We start from the raw sequence: 13759 nt of genomic DNA, 5'->3' as shown, positions 1-13759 counted from the left end.
ATGTAGATAGATTTAGTATAGTTCACAAACACCTGTTAAAAATCTTGGCTGTTTTTTATGGAACCCTTGCTCCTATGTTCTTGAGTTATATGTTGTCAAGGTCTCTCTGATTCTCTCACCTCTCTCAACCTTTGGAGGACTGAAAGGTGATCTGCGTTTCTGCCTAGCCATCTGTTTCATTTTAAATACCTTGTTATGGGGGAGTTCTGCACCAAAAAATAAAAAATTCTGCACACAATATTTTAAAATTCTGCAAAATTCTGCATATTTTATTTGTCAAAATAACCCAATATAATCACACCAGCTTCAATTATTTTGGTAATTTATTTCAAAATACCTGTTAAGTATGTCCTGAACAATACAGACAGTGAAAAAGATTCAGGAAATGTTTTTTGTCATATAGATTCCTTACCAGGCATATAAATACAGAACTTTGAGTAATTAATTTCAACTACAATACAGAATCATATTTCCCAACCCCCTCAGAAGCAGTGCAAAGGCTTGGGGGAGTCAGGGTAACAGGAGCTGTGGGAAAGGGAAGGAGCCTGGGAGTGAACCTGGACAGGTGTTGGGTGTGGGTGGGAGAAATATGGAATAGATTTTGGGGTGGTGGGGGGGGCAGAGAGGGATTGTTAGGGAGCCTCTCCCATGCAGATCCTGGCTGACCCTTAGCCTCTCCCATTCAGTCAGGCACACCTACCCCCATCTCCATATGTCCCTCTATCCCTGTTCAGATACCCATTTCCCCCATCCCCGTGTGTCGCCACCTCACTCATCCACCCCCATGTGCCCCTGCACAGTCTCCATCCTGTCCCCACATGTCTCTATGCCCCCACTCAGTCACCCCCTTTGTCCCCATGTGGCCCTGCACCCCTCAGCCAGCCTCCACTTCCCATTCCCATGTGTTCCTGCACCCCCTCTCCTCTGTCCCCATGTGGCCCTGTGCCTGCACTCAGCCAGCCCCCTTCCCTCATGTGGCCCTGCAGCCCCTCCCTTGTCCCCAGGTGGCCCAGGACCTCCATTCCCATTTCGCCCCTGTCCCAGTCTGTCCTTCCCCAATCCCCCTTACAACCCCCAGTCTGTGACCCCCCCCCCCCCCCCCAGCCCCACGCTGTCTGTCCCCTCCCCTACCCCCTCCCAGCCCCTGTCTCCTGACCTGGCTCCACAGGCATGGCACTGTCAGGCAGGCAACCTCTTCCCTTCCCTGTCAGCAGCTATTGCTGCTCCTGCTTTTTTCTAGCACCACAGGGGCCCCTGACTGCAACAACTTTTTGGCAGAAGTTATTTTCTGCAGACAAAAAAAAATTATGCGCAGCACATTAATTATGCATTCACACAGTGGCAAAGAATTCTCCCAGAAATAGCCTTAGCACATATACAATTCTATGGGTGAACCCAACAGATCAGACCATGTGCTATTGAGATGCTTTTTTCACATAATCCCATCAAGAAAGTAGATTCTTCCCCACTGAGAATTTTTATCATTCTCCCCATTGTCTGTGTTCTGGCTTTTTGGGATACTTCATAAGAAATTCTAGCCCTCCATAATTCAAGAAGTTTACAAACCATGATGTCCCTAAATGTCTTATGAGTCACAAAGTACTTTTCTCCTCTGATCCTACTCAGCATTGGGGGTGGCATGTAGTATACATGTAGCTACACCCCTTAGTGAAAAGCACACCACATCTACATTGTCATCTGTAGCTACAGGTGTCAGTGAAAGGCTCTGGCAGTGGTGAAACAGCAGGAGAAAAGCCAGCAAACATCCCCTCTCTATGCCATAGTCTTTCCCCTTTAGAGTCTCTTCTGCTGGTAGAGAGAGACTCCAGCAGTGGAGAAGCAGTGGGACACTGCACTGATAAAACTGGCAGATGTACATATGTTGAGTTTGTACCAACCATAATTTCTGTTTTGATTTATAAAATGAGCTGATCCCATGCTCTAGATGTGCAAAACTATAAAGCTCAAGGGTTTGATACTGGAATTTTTGGAGCTTTTCACTGATTTGTCTTAAGTAACTCATTTATTTGATAGTTGTTTAATGGCTTATGTGAAATGAGTTGGTGGTCAGGCTAGTTCCCCAAAGACTGCTGGCCACACTGCTGAAACAGGCGTCACAATTGGCATTCGTATTCAGAGTGTTAGGATAAGCGCATGAAGATTGAACTACCTTTCAGCCCTGTAGGTTGCCCTTCCAGTTAGGGTTGAAGCAGCATGACAAGTTGTGTGAGACAACTGCTCACACAACTCTGTATTTCAGCTGGGGAAACAGAGACAGAAAGGTTGTGATGCTACATTTATAAAATTTCTAGCTTGGAAGTTGCAAGTATTGTATAGTTCAGTGGTTGCCAAACTTGTTCCGCCGCTTGTGCAGGGAAAGCCCCTGGCAGGCCTAACCGGTTTGTTTACCTGCTGCGTGCGCAGGTTTGGCCGATGGCGGCTCCCAGTGGCCGCGGTTCGCTGCTCCAGGCCAATGGGAGCTGCTGGAAGCGGCGGCCAGTATGTCCCTCTGCCCGCGCCGCTTCCAGCAGCTCCCATTGGCCCGGAGCAGCGAACCGCGGCCGCTGGGAGCCGCGATTGGCCGAACCTGCGGATGCGGCAGGTAAGCAAACCAGCCCGGCCAACCAGAGGCTTTCCCTGCACAAGCAGCGGAACAAGTTTGGGAACCACTGGTATAGTTAGTTTGGGAGGAAATTAAAATACTTTTTCACCCAACTCTCCTGAGAGAGATGGAAAAAATCATATTTATGAAGTATTTCAAAAGTTAAATATCTGCTTATATCAATAATAGAAAAAGCAAAAATATAAGAAAACAGCAGGTACTTTTACTGATGAACTATTCATCATTTAGTATATTCAGAAACTTATGGTGGTGTTGATCAGAGAGTGTGTGTTGATAAGTCCTTAGCATGGAAAATGTACTTATTGAATCCGGTGGATTCAAAGAAGATAGTTTTCCTGGGGATTTGATTGGTCAGTTGCTCTAAATTGTCCTGCTTTTATGCTAACTCTGTTTAACTTTAATATGTATAATTTTCATTGTGCCATATGATTAAAATCACTTTACTTTTAATAAGAGAATTACTCTAAAACTTGATGACGGCTAATTTAACAGTTTATTTTACACAGTTCTCAATTAAATGCCTTAAACTGAAGTGATAGAAATATTAGTGCATAGTATGAGCATTATTTGTTTCTGTTCATGTTAAAGGATTATTCTTCAACATATGATTTAAGTATACTCATATTTTCTACCCTGCTGTGGGGATACAGCCCGTTCAACCTTTTTCAGCTCTCCTGAATTATCTGGTACTTAAATTGAAAGGGAGGAAAAATTCTGCTTTGGATATTCCCTACTTCAGGCTATGATGTTGTTCTAATTTACATCACAGTTTATTGCAAAAAGATTGCTGAACAAAATTAATGTTAATGTAGCTAACTTAATTAACAGTAATAATGATTAAAGGCAAAACAAGCATTTTTAACTATCCACTCATGAGTAGGTATTTTGACATCGTATGCTTGTTCTTTTTTTAAAAAAAAAAAGTTTTTAGACTCACCTAATCTTAAAGGGATGCTCGGGAAGTTTTAGACAAACTTTTGAGTTACACTAAAATCAGATGGAGAATGTACTGGATTATAATTTTTATCACAACAGGTGGGAGCCAGTGAGTCATGACATTCTGCGTCCTTGCTATTTAAGACAATTAGTATGTAACACTACAGTTAATTCCTTTTTAAATACCTTAGGCCATCTGTAAGGTGGCTACCCATAATGTGAAAATATTGGTTGCCTGAAGTAATCCTAAATAGCTGAAAGGAAGAGATACAGGGTCACTAGAATGTAATTAACTGGTAGGTAATAAAGTCTCGCACCTGGGGAAGACTGTATTGTCTTTATAAGGTCACTGTATCAATGCCTGAATGTGTAAAACTTGAGGGAAAACCAGGCACGTGCAACACAATATTCACAAATGTGTCAACTTTTCAATCAATCCCCTAGACAACAGTAAAGAAATATGCCTATTTAATTTCTAGTGAGGTGTAATTACACTAGTGCTGATTAATCAAATTGATCATAGTTCAGGCATTCTGTTTGATTTCTATTTATCTCCATGATTGAGTGTGGTAGTTTCATTTATAAACTTGGAATCCCTTGAAATTGCATAACTCCCCACTATGAATTAACTTCTGTTTTATCATACCGTACTATATCAGGAGGCACAAGTGAAGCACTAAAATAAAAAATTCATAAATAATATGGATATTTTCTAGCATACCAGAAGTGTTTCACTTAGTATAAATGTATCTTGTGAAAAGCAAAATAGCTCTTTATTAGTAAATTGACTGGATCCTACTGGACAATAATATACTATTAAAAATGTATGTTATGGAAAAAGAGCCTGTAAAAAGTGTATAAATATGCATTTTTTACAGGATTTTGACTTTCATCTTAATTATGAAATAGTCATGGGCAGTAAAGGATAAAATTGTGATATGTAAACATACCCTGTGCTGGGGAGAGGAAACTCTGTTTTTACTGAATATTATTGATTCCCATAAAGAAGGCTCTCATTTCTCAAATCCAAACAGTTTTAATGCAAGATATTTATACAGTGACAGTTATGTTGTAGTCAACCTACCCAATTTTGCAATGTAAGACTTTGCAATGCTATGTTCCTATTTTTTATTTGTAATTAACTAAAAATATATCCTGATCTTTAGCATTGTATGCCCCAGTGCAGCAAAGCGAAGTACTTAAGCCCATGCTTAAGTGCTCTGCTGAATCAGGGGCTTGACCCCCTTCTGTTTTTCCCCTTTTCCACCACATCAGATTCAGGCTTCTCCTAAAGGCTCTGCATAACTCTGTCTCTGCCTACTTATCCAGGTTAGTCTGAAAAACGTGACACCTTTCCACTCCAAACTTGATACCCTGTCTGTCCTCTTCTCTGCAACCATCTCTGTACCTTTTTTCATACACTTGGAACTTGCTTAGGAAGGTCATGTTGTGTTATCTATGTCCTTTGTTACAATGCTTGAGGCTAACTAAAGGAACTTTTAATGCCTGATCCTTCTCCATTGAAGCCAATGTGACCTTTACCATTGACTTTGATGAGCATAGGATCATGCCTATGATGAGAGTCACTGATAAAAACAAGAATTATTTGATCCAAGGACAAATGTATTTATAAGAGAAAAGTAAGAATGGGGGGTGGGAGAGAAAAGGAAGATTAGGGCAGGCTGGGAGAAAAAGATATTTCATACTTTCTTAAAACATTTGGCTTCTCCCCTTTTGGGGGAAGTGGTACTGTATTGCTGTACTCCTGCTGTGTTTTCTTTGTCACTGTATTTGAATATATCTATAAGGATATGTTAAAACTTCTGAAAAATAAAATTAAAAAAACATTTGGCAAAGTAGATTATGTCTGGAAAATTACAAGTCTGAAAAAGACAACTTGAATTTTTATCTAGAAAACCGAAATCCATTTAATACTCTTTCATGTAAGTGTCATAGAATCTCTGAAAGTAGAGATCAGAAAGGCAGCCACGCACTGCCAGCATGGGGTCCATGTGTGTTATGCATGTTTAAATATATATATACATATTTATAAATGTGTTACATAATGAAAATGAACAAGGTAAGGCATTTATAAATTCATGTCATAATGCATGTCATAGTTGCAGTCTTACGATAAGTTACCCACTATCTGAAACAAGTGTTGATACAATTGCTGTGTTCAAAAGAAATAAATGGGTTGTCAGTCAAAATGACTATGATGCATAAATCTTGATATGATTGGTTGATGCGCTAAGTGTTAAAATAAATTTTCAACACTTTGTATCTGCCATTTATTTTAATAATGCATCTATGCAGTTAGAATAATTTAATTCCCAGAACAAAAATTTAATCATGCCACATGCAATACCAAGAAAAATAAATGTGAATTGTAGTTGAATCATTGTAAGGCATTAATTATTTGTAACTTCAAAATATATCAATTTAATGTATTTTGATGTACTTAAAATATTTTATTAGGACTAGGACACGAGGCTCACAAGAGGATGAAGTGACTTCAGAAAAATGAAGGATAAAATCCATATTAAAATGGCCATATGAAAGAATAATAAACATGGTTTAGGCAATATAAAAGTAATTATCTAAACTCAGCTGTTAAATCTTAATTTATAAGATTATGATATAGTGCTTTATAAAACCATTTGAAATTATTTGTATAACCTGATAAATTATGATAGTCTCCCAGTTGTCAGTGTATTCTGTCCAATGCTTTGAAGCATCAAGCCTTTGTAAATGGACAGTTTTCCCTTAATCTGAAAACTCTCCATCAAATTGGAAGGGCTGGTATACTTAACCTTCTCCTGCCTTGAAAATTGATGGTGGCTTTCTTTCAGAAAACGACTGCGTGCTGCTTCTAAAAGAGAAGTTGACTTTTTGATAATTTTTTTTAACATTTATTACTCAGGCATGGTTACTAATTAGAAGTAGAAGAAACCATTGTTCCAGAATCTGAGGCAGGGAGGCCCATCTTAACTATCTTTCAGTCAACTTTTTACAAAGCAACTTTAAAACCTGAGATGAGTCAGTGAAAAGTTGGCAGTGGAGGGAAATGTCTGGTACTTCTGGGGAGGATTGAGGGAGAAGAGTTGAAGAAGATGCTCTTTTTTTAGTCTTCAAAGTAGCCACTACTCTGGTCCACAGTCCTCTTTACAGCATTGTTGATTTCAGGAAATGCATGCTGCTGGCAAAAACAAAGCACATATGAATGCCTCATATATACCTGTAGCTTTTATTTATAACAAATCAACCACTGCGTAAAACAGTCTTTCTGTGGGACTCTATAGTTTCTTTAGTATTTGAACACAGCTTCTGTGTAAAGAACAGTCCACAAAAAGATACTGCTGGAGCGAATATGCTGCTTGTCAATATATAGCTGAGTGAATAACAGGCTTTTTATGGTGGAAGCAGAGGATAGATCCCCCTTCTCCTTTGCCTGCTGGGATTGCTGAAATGTGATGAGTGTCTGTTTATTCCCCTTGCAGAGAGGAAACCCATAGTAGTCATGTAAAGAACACGTTAGTGGCACCCAATCTGGTTATTCGTATATTGTGAGATCATGGGCATAGTGTGGTGTTTTTGAAAGACTAACCGTGATGTTCAAAGACATATTTTAGACTAGGCTAAATGGATTTAATTTACTCCAAGTACTACAGGATGTGTATTTTATATACAAGCATTCTTTACATAGTTTCTGTCAAAACTCTATTAATTTTTTGTCAGTTATTTCCAATTCAGAGGGGGTTTTCATTGGTTTCTGAGAATTCTTTTTATATTTATACTGATTCTACTCAGCATCCCAAATTATGCAGGTGGTTGCAGTAGTGAATTTTGCTCTAATAGCTCTCTGTTTTACATATTCTAATTTATTATTACATGGATGGCAGAACTGTAGAATCCTGTTAATGATTTTTGATTTGCTGTTCATTTTTCTTTAGGGGACTCTATTAAAAGTAGTTCCCACTAGTATGCATTATTGATATCCCTGTTCTGAGGTATTCTGTTTCCTACAGCTTTTTTTAGTCCTTGGAAATTGATTACTTAAACCCTTAGTGCATAAAGTAACAGGAAACATGAATTGTTTAGATTATCCATTAGTGTATTTCAGGAAACATATTTAAGACCTGTGGTGAAATTAATTTTTATTAAAATTAATTGTGTTAATGAATAAAGTTAGAGGAATTTTTTGATTGTAACATTGAAAAATTGCATTTAAAACCTTAGCATTTCTAATAGCAATGTTTAAATTGTGTACTACCCCACTACCCTGTGTGTCTGTCTTTGTCTCTCTCTTTCGCTCACTCCCTCTCTCTCTCACTCTCACACACACTCACACACACACAATATCTCGACATTTACTGCTTAGTTGAGTACCTTATGCTAGCCCTCCATCTTCAGGGCACTACTAATGTCATCATATTAGCATAGGACAGACAACCGGTTGAAAGGAGTATAAACCAATGCCCATTTGAGTGCAAATAGATGCACTACATTTGAACAATGAGGGAAGACTAGAAAAGGTTAACATGGAATATCAGGATAAACAGAATGGAGACAGATATACAGTTAACCCTAACCAAGAGTGTATATTGGCTGCTTTGACTAGTAACCTCACAATTAACCAGCATCAATAGGTGCAGTATTGCCAAGTCCACGTGTTCAAAAGTCACACATCAGAACCCAAAAATCCTAAATTGCACAGCTCCAGGAGCAGCCCAACGACCCTATTGTGACTCACTCTTAACATGGTCAATTGTTCACCCTTGCTCTGGGGGAAGTAATCCACCCCAGCCTTCTGCATGTACATTACAGAGGTAGAGACAAGGCTATGTTGACATGTAGAGGGAGGAAAGTGGTGGCCCTACAAAGGCTGCTCTCCCTCACTCCACAGTGCCACCTGTGATATGGGTAGCCTGCACAATGAGGTAAGGGAGGGCCTTATGTTACCTTGCTCCCTTGCACAGCCGTGTAAAAAAAGGACTGTCTCACCCTATGTATGTATATATTAGGTTTTATGTATACGTAAACCAAGATACTCAAAAGTGAGTAATGATTTTGAGTGCCCAATTTGAGACACTTCAAAGGAACCTGATTTTCAGAGCGTGCTCAGCACTTTTTGAAAACCATGTGCCTTTTTTAAGTGTCTGAAGTTGAGTACCCAAAATTACAAGAGGCTTTTGAAAACCCTGGACAGGGCACCTATAAAACCCTCTAGGGGATCAAATGCCTACCATTCTTGCCTGTACCATAACTCCCCACATTGGATTATCACCAGTGTTGTGGTGATAAAAGAAGTTGATCAGTTTTTCATTAAGTATTAAAGCAGTAAAATTTAACCTCTGTTCAGGGAAAATGGAGGATTATTCTTAAGAAAGCATTTCTGAGATAGTACTCTGTAATAGAGTATAAAATATCTGATATTTGAAGAAGACAGACCTACTGTAGCCACCTCATTGGTTGTCTGTCGAGTCACTTGACCTACAGAATCATTGTGCTCAGCTAGAGAGCACAATAGGGACAAATTTCTTCACCGGTAGCTCATTTTTATGTGTGCACCTGTGTTGCTGAATGTTTAGAACATATTCTTTTACTATTGATTCCTTTCATTTGCTTAGTAAAAATGTTGGAAGCAATTATGTTTTATTTATCATATTGACTTATTTTATGCTATCTGGTTATGTGGCAGGTGTGACTTTTAAAATATTTTACTTCATATGAAAGGTAGACATTGAATGTATAGATAAAAACCTGTATTGGTACTAACCTTTTTTCACTGCTGCTAAGGAGGTTTCATTTAATAAAATATTGTTCTGAAAAAGTGGTTGTGTCAGATGAGAACTAGACCTGAGAATGTTTACACTGTCTGAATACTGCTTATTACAACTGCCATGACTGGCCATTATGAACTGACTCACAAAGGTATCACTTATGGAAACTGGAGATGCCTGTATGGATGTAACAATCAATTTAACCTAAATGGAATGTACCCATGGAGATTTTTTTTTTCTTTGGGTAGAGGCATAAGGGAAGATAACTAATAAAATGGACATGTATGACATCTATAATAGTGGCACTTCACATTCATAATGTATCATGTTAACTTTTGAAACTTATTCAGAGAGCATTATAATGAGCAATGTACTGTACCATCTGCCTAGCTGTAACTAGTTAGTCATATAAAATGCACAGATTAAAAAAAATATGTTGTAGCACTATGTGAGCACTTAGACAGTGGGGTCCTAGTCCATACCTTGAGTTCCTAGGCGCTACAGTAATACAAATAAATAATATTTATAATGAATGTTATTGCAAATGACCTTTCCAAAACAGGACCATTTTAAGTAAACATAAGTCTGAGATCCTAAAAGCCTTTCTAATGAATTTTAGAAGGAGTAGGAGAAAAATGTCTCTCCTGGAAGTATCTCTGCGCAGTTTGGACTATAGAGGGTGTGAATTGTGTGTGGATAGTGTAGGCACAAACTAAAGAATACTTACTTTGCTTAAATGTAGTCCTCTTTCAACAGCACTAAGTTGATGTGGAGTAGGTACCTTATAGATAATGTCTGCAGCATCAAACAGGGGAGCTACACAGCACAGCACACTAGTGCTCCCTACAATTAACATCCCGTAGTCCAAACTGTGGGGCCATGTGGACAAGCCCTTAATTTCAGAACAATTGTTTTGAGACCAACTTTTACAGAGCAGCAGATCAGATCAACCATCATTCCATTTAATTAATCTGAGCAGTTTGTTTAAATGGAATTTTAAAAAATGAGTTTGAACCACAAAATACAGCTGATCAGAAAATTGTTTTCCCATCCCACAAGGATTTTTGAGATTTTGAAAAATTATCCCTTCCCGAATCGAGACCAAAAGTGAAAATCTTGAAAATTTTCTTTGAAATAAATCTTGAAAATAAAAAAATTATATTTGATTGAAATTTTCAACCTATTTTTACTATAAGTAACTTAAAGTAACTTACATTTTTAAGTGAAAAGGTTTTTTGAACAAAATAACTCTTCATTTAGAAAATATTGAAAAGAGATATATCAACAATTCCAAAACATTTTTTGACAATGTTTTGAAATTTTACCAAAATCCATAAATAATCATGCATAGTCAACTGCTTTTGACTTGTCAAACGCAGTATAATCCAAATCACTTATGACTAGTGCTATGACTTTGTCACAGAAGTCATGGAATCTGTGACCTCCAGAAACCTCTGTCACTTGAGCCCCCATGCATGGGAGCTGTAGGGTCCCCGCCACCCCTGGCTGCTGGGAACTGCAGGGCCCAAGCTCCCAGCTGCAGAGGGCCACAGGGGTGCCTCACAGCTCCCAGCCGCCACAGACAGCGGGGGTGCCCCATAGCACAGAGCTGCTGTGACTGGCAGGGGTACCCCGGAGCATGGAGCGGCACAGCCAGCAGGGGTGCCCAGGAGCTCCAAGCCAGAGGTGGGGGTGCCCCGAGCTTGGAGCTGCCAGTGGTGTGGAGACCCTGCAGCTCCAAGCCAGGCACCCCTGGGTGGTGTGGGGAGCCTGCAGCTCTCTATTTTGTCATGCATATTTTAAATAAAAGTCACGAATAAGTCACAGGCTTCCGTGAATTTTTCTTTATTGCCCGTGACCTGTCCATAACTTTTACTAAAATTATGCGTGACAAAATCTTAGCCTTACTTATGATTCCCTAATCTGGTTACGAAAATTACTTTTCAAAGCCCATGCAAACATCAGAGGCCTCAGCTTTAAGCCCTCACTCAAGCCTTGTTAGAGATATCTGCTTTCGTTTTTGGGTGGTGGGGACCAGATGCCCTGAAATTCCTCAGTCCCCTTCTGCGAAATCTTTTGGTGGAAGTACAGCTAACTCCCATACTATTTCTTCAGAAAGTGGCCACATGCAGTGTTCCCTATGCCTGTGATGTATTCTGGGATACATCTTTTTTCCCCTAGATGAAGTAAGTATAGATTGCAGTAGGACCAGTGTTGTACTGCTGAATATCAGGGATGGCAAGTTGCCCACTCCCCTGAATATCCTGATGGGATGGGGAGAATATTCCTGCTTTGTTGGCTCATGAAGATGACATGGGAGGGGACAAGGTCAACTATCTGCAGCAGAGTGCTGCACAGATGCCAGCTGGCCAGTTTGCTGAAGATACTGAAGTTAGTTTGAATTTAGGGTACACCACCTGCCATTTTGACCAGTAACATCTGCAAAAGCCAAAACCGGCAGGTTTCAGATAACACTATTTTTAATTACTTTGCATAATTGCGAAAATCCATCTGTGCTTATTTTAAGCAACTTTTGTGATCAAATGTATGAAAAGACATAAGTGTACCTTCAGTAGCTGTAGTTCCCTGCTTTTGTGAAGACAATAATACAAGTCCCTCAGGATCTTTAGAAGAAAAAATACAATCTGAAGCCTGGAAGTTTGATATTTACTTTTAATGGAGTAGAAATAGAGAATACCTGTGCCCTAGTAATGTCACCTTGGACAAGGAGAATCTGCCACCCACCCTAAAACCTCTAATACTCCAGCCAGTACTAAAGAAACCTTCACTACATGCTAGAAACCTCACAAATGAAGCGGATTGGAAATTTTCTGATTGCAAGTTTATCAGAAATGTCTTTGCCACAATTGAGATCTGCTATGGGACTTTAACTATTTTCTGAAACTTCCAGTAGAAATCTGCCTGGTTTCCTGTCACCACCTCTGCCTGACTCCTCAGCAGCTCCCCTGAATGGCTTCCACAGTGCTGGGGCTGCCAAGGCTTCAGGCTCCAAAGAGACTGAGGAGGCTGTGGGCCATATTTTGTTTCAGAAACACTAAAATGTTCCCTTTGCAGGAATAGTTCAGTGATACTGAAACAAAATACTGCAGAATTTCACTTCCATGAAAAATTTTGAGATTTTGGCTTTTTGTCCCAATTTGAGACAACTTTTTTCTCCCCAGAAAAAACCTCAAATGTTTTTGTGGAAGTGGAATTCAGTTTACCAGTGAGCACCACCTGCAAGATAGAGTCCAATGTTTAAACTCCCCTATGCAAATCAATTGAGAGACTCATTTAAAAAAAAAAAAAAAAGTCTCCAATGCCTCTTGTCAACTGTCAGTCAAGCTTCAGGCAGAGCATAGTAAAGAGGTGGCACTTGTTTCTTTGAATTTATCAGTTAAATACCCACAGCTGGCCCATGCCAGCTGACTGGCTCACAGGACTCAGGCTAAGGGGCTGTTTAATTGCAGTGTGGACATTCGGGCTCCGACTGCAGCCTGGGCTGTAGGACCTTGCAAGGTGGGAGGGTCCCAGAGCTCAACCTCCCGTCTGTAAAGATTAAATTTTATTCGGGGAAGTGTTGTTAGCTCTGAATTTAATTCTGAAAACATTAATCATGGTTAAAGAGTGCCCTGAAAGACAATGGATGATAGCTATCATACCTGTAGTTAAGATCTACATTATTAGGGTAGGATTTATGTTCTAAAGTCTTATGAAATCTTTTATTGAGACTTCATAAATTTAATATTCAATATTTAGATTACAGTAGAAACCCAGAGAACCCAATCAGAATCCGGATCCATTGTGCTAAGCGTTGTGCACAAACACATGAATCCCCAAAGGGCTTATAACTTAACTTTAGGAATGCATAGTAGTCATGTAAACATAAATACAGCTAAATCTTTAAGTGATCAATCAATGTCTGACTTGCTTAAAAAGGTGGTCTAATAAAGGTGGAGCAGAATTGAATTGTACTCAAACATTTAAGGTAACTTTGGGGTAGTTTCATAAAACAGAAGGTGGCCTAGTAAGGGTGTTACTTTTACAAGTTTCATTGTGTTATTAATTAAAAGCTTTGAAGTCAATTCTCTTCTGGTAGCTAGAGTGTACCTAATATACCGTATATTTTATTAGTACTACTTTATAGATGCTAATGACCTTTTCTGCCTTTTCCCCCCTTTAGTGGGATTGGTCGAAACTGGCCCTGGGCTTCTGGAGGAAGCAGTATTCTGGCAGAATTTGGAACTCTGCATTTGGAGTTCATACATTTGAGCCGTTTGTCTGGAAACCCAGTGTTTGCTGAAAAGGTTAGATTCTTTGGTAAAACTTTTATTTTAAAAAATGGAAAATTGGAATGTCTGTAATTTTAAGTGTGTCACAGTAAGCAGGTGAATAGATAGATTTTCTGTGGAAATCC

The 13759-nt window shown here is 39.2% G+C and overlaps 1 protein-coding gene across 2 annotated transcripts in view; it reads left to right on the top strand.

The window, feature by feature from the left end:
• MAN1A1 (mannosidase alpha class 1A member 1) overlaps positions 1-13759 on the top strand; it is a 211299-nt gene that overhangs the window by 150718 nt on the left and 46822 nt on the right. For both annotated transcript variants that reach the window (XM_043542854.1, XM_007069687.4), the window contains exon 6: positions 13526-13649. In XM_043542854.1, coding sequence (XP_043398789.1) covers positions 13526-13649 — 124 coding nt within the window. The remainder of the gene's footprint in view (positions 1-13525; positions 13650-13759) is intronic.

This window comes from Chelonia mydas, chromosome 3 (genome assembly GCF_015237465.2).
Source record: "Chelonia mydas isolate rCheMyd1 chromosome 3, rCheMyd1.pri.v2, whole genome shotgun sequence".
Classification (NCBI taxonomy): Eukaryota; Metazoa; Chordata; order Testudines; family Cheloniidae; genus Chelonia; species Chelonia mydas.
This window is presented reverse-complemented; position numbering and strand designations above follow the sequence as displayed.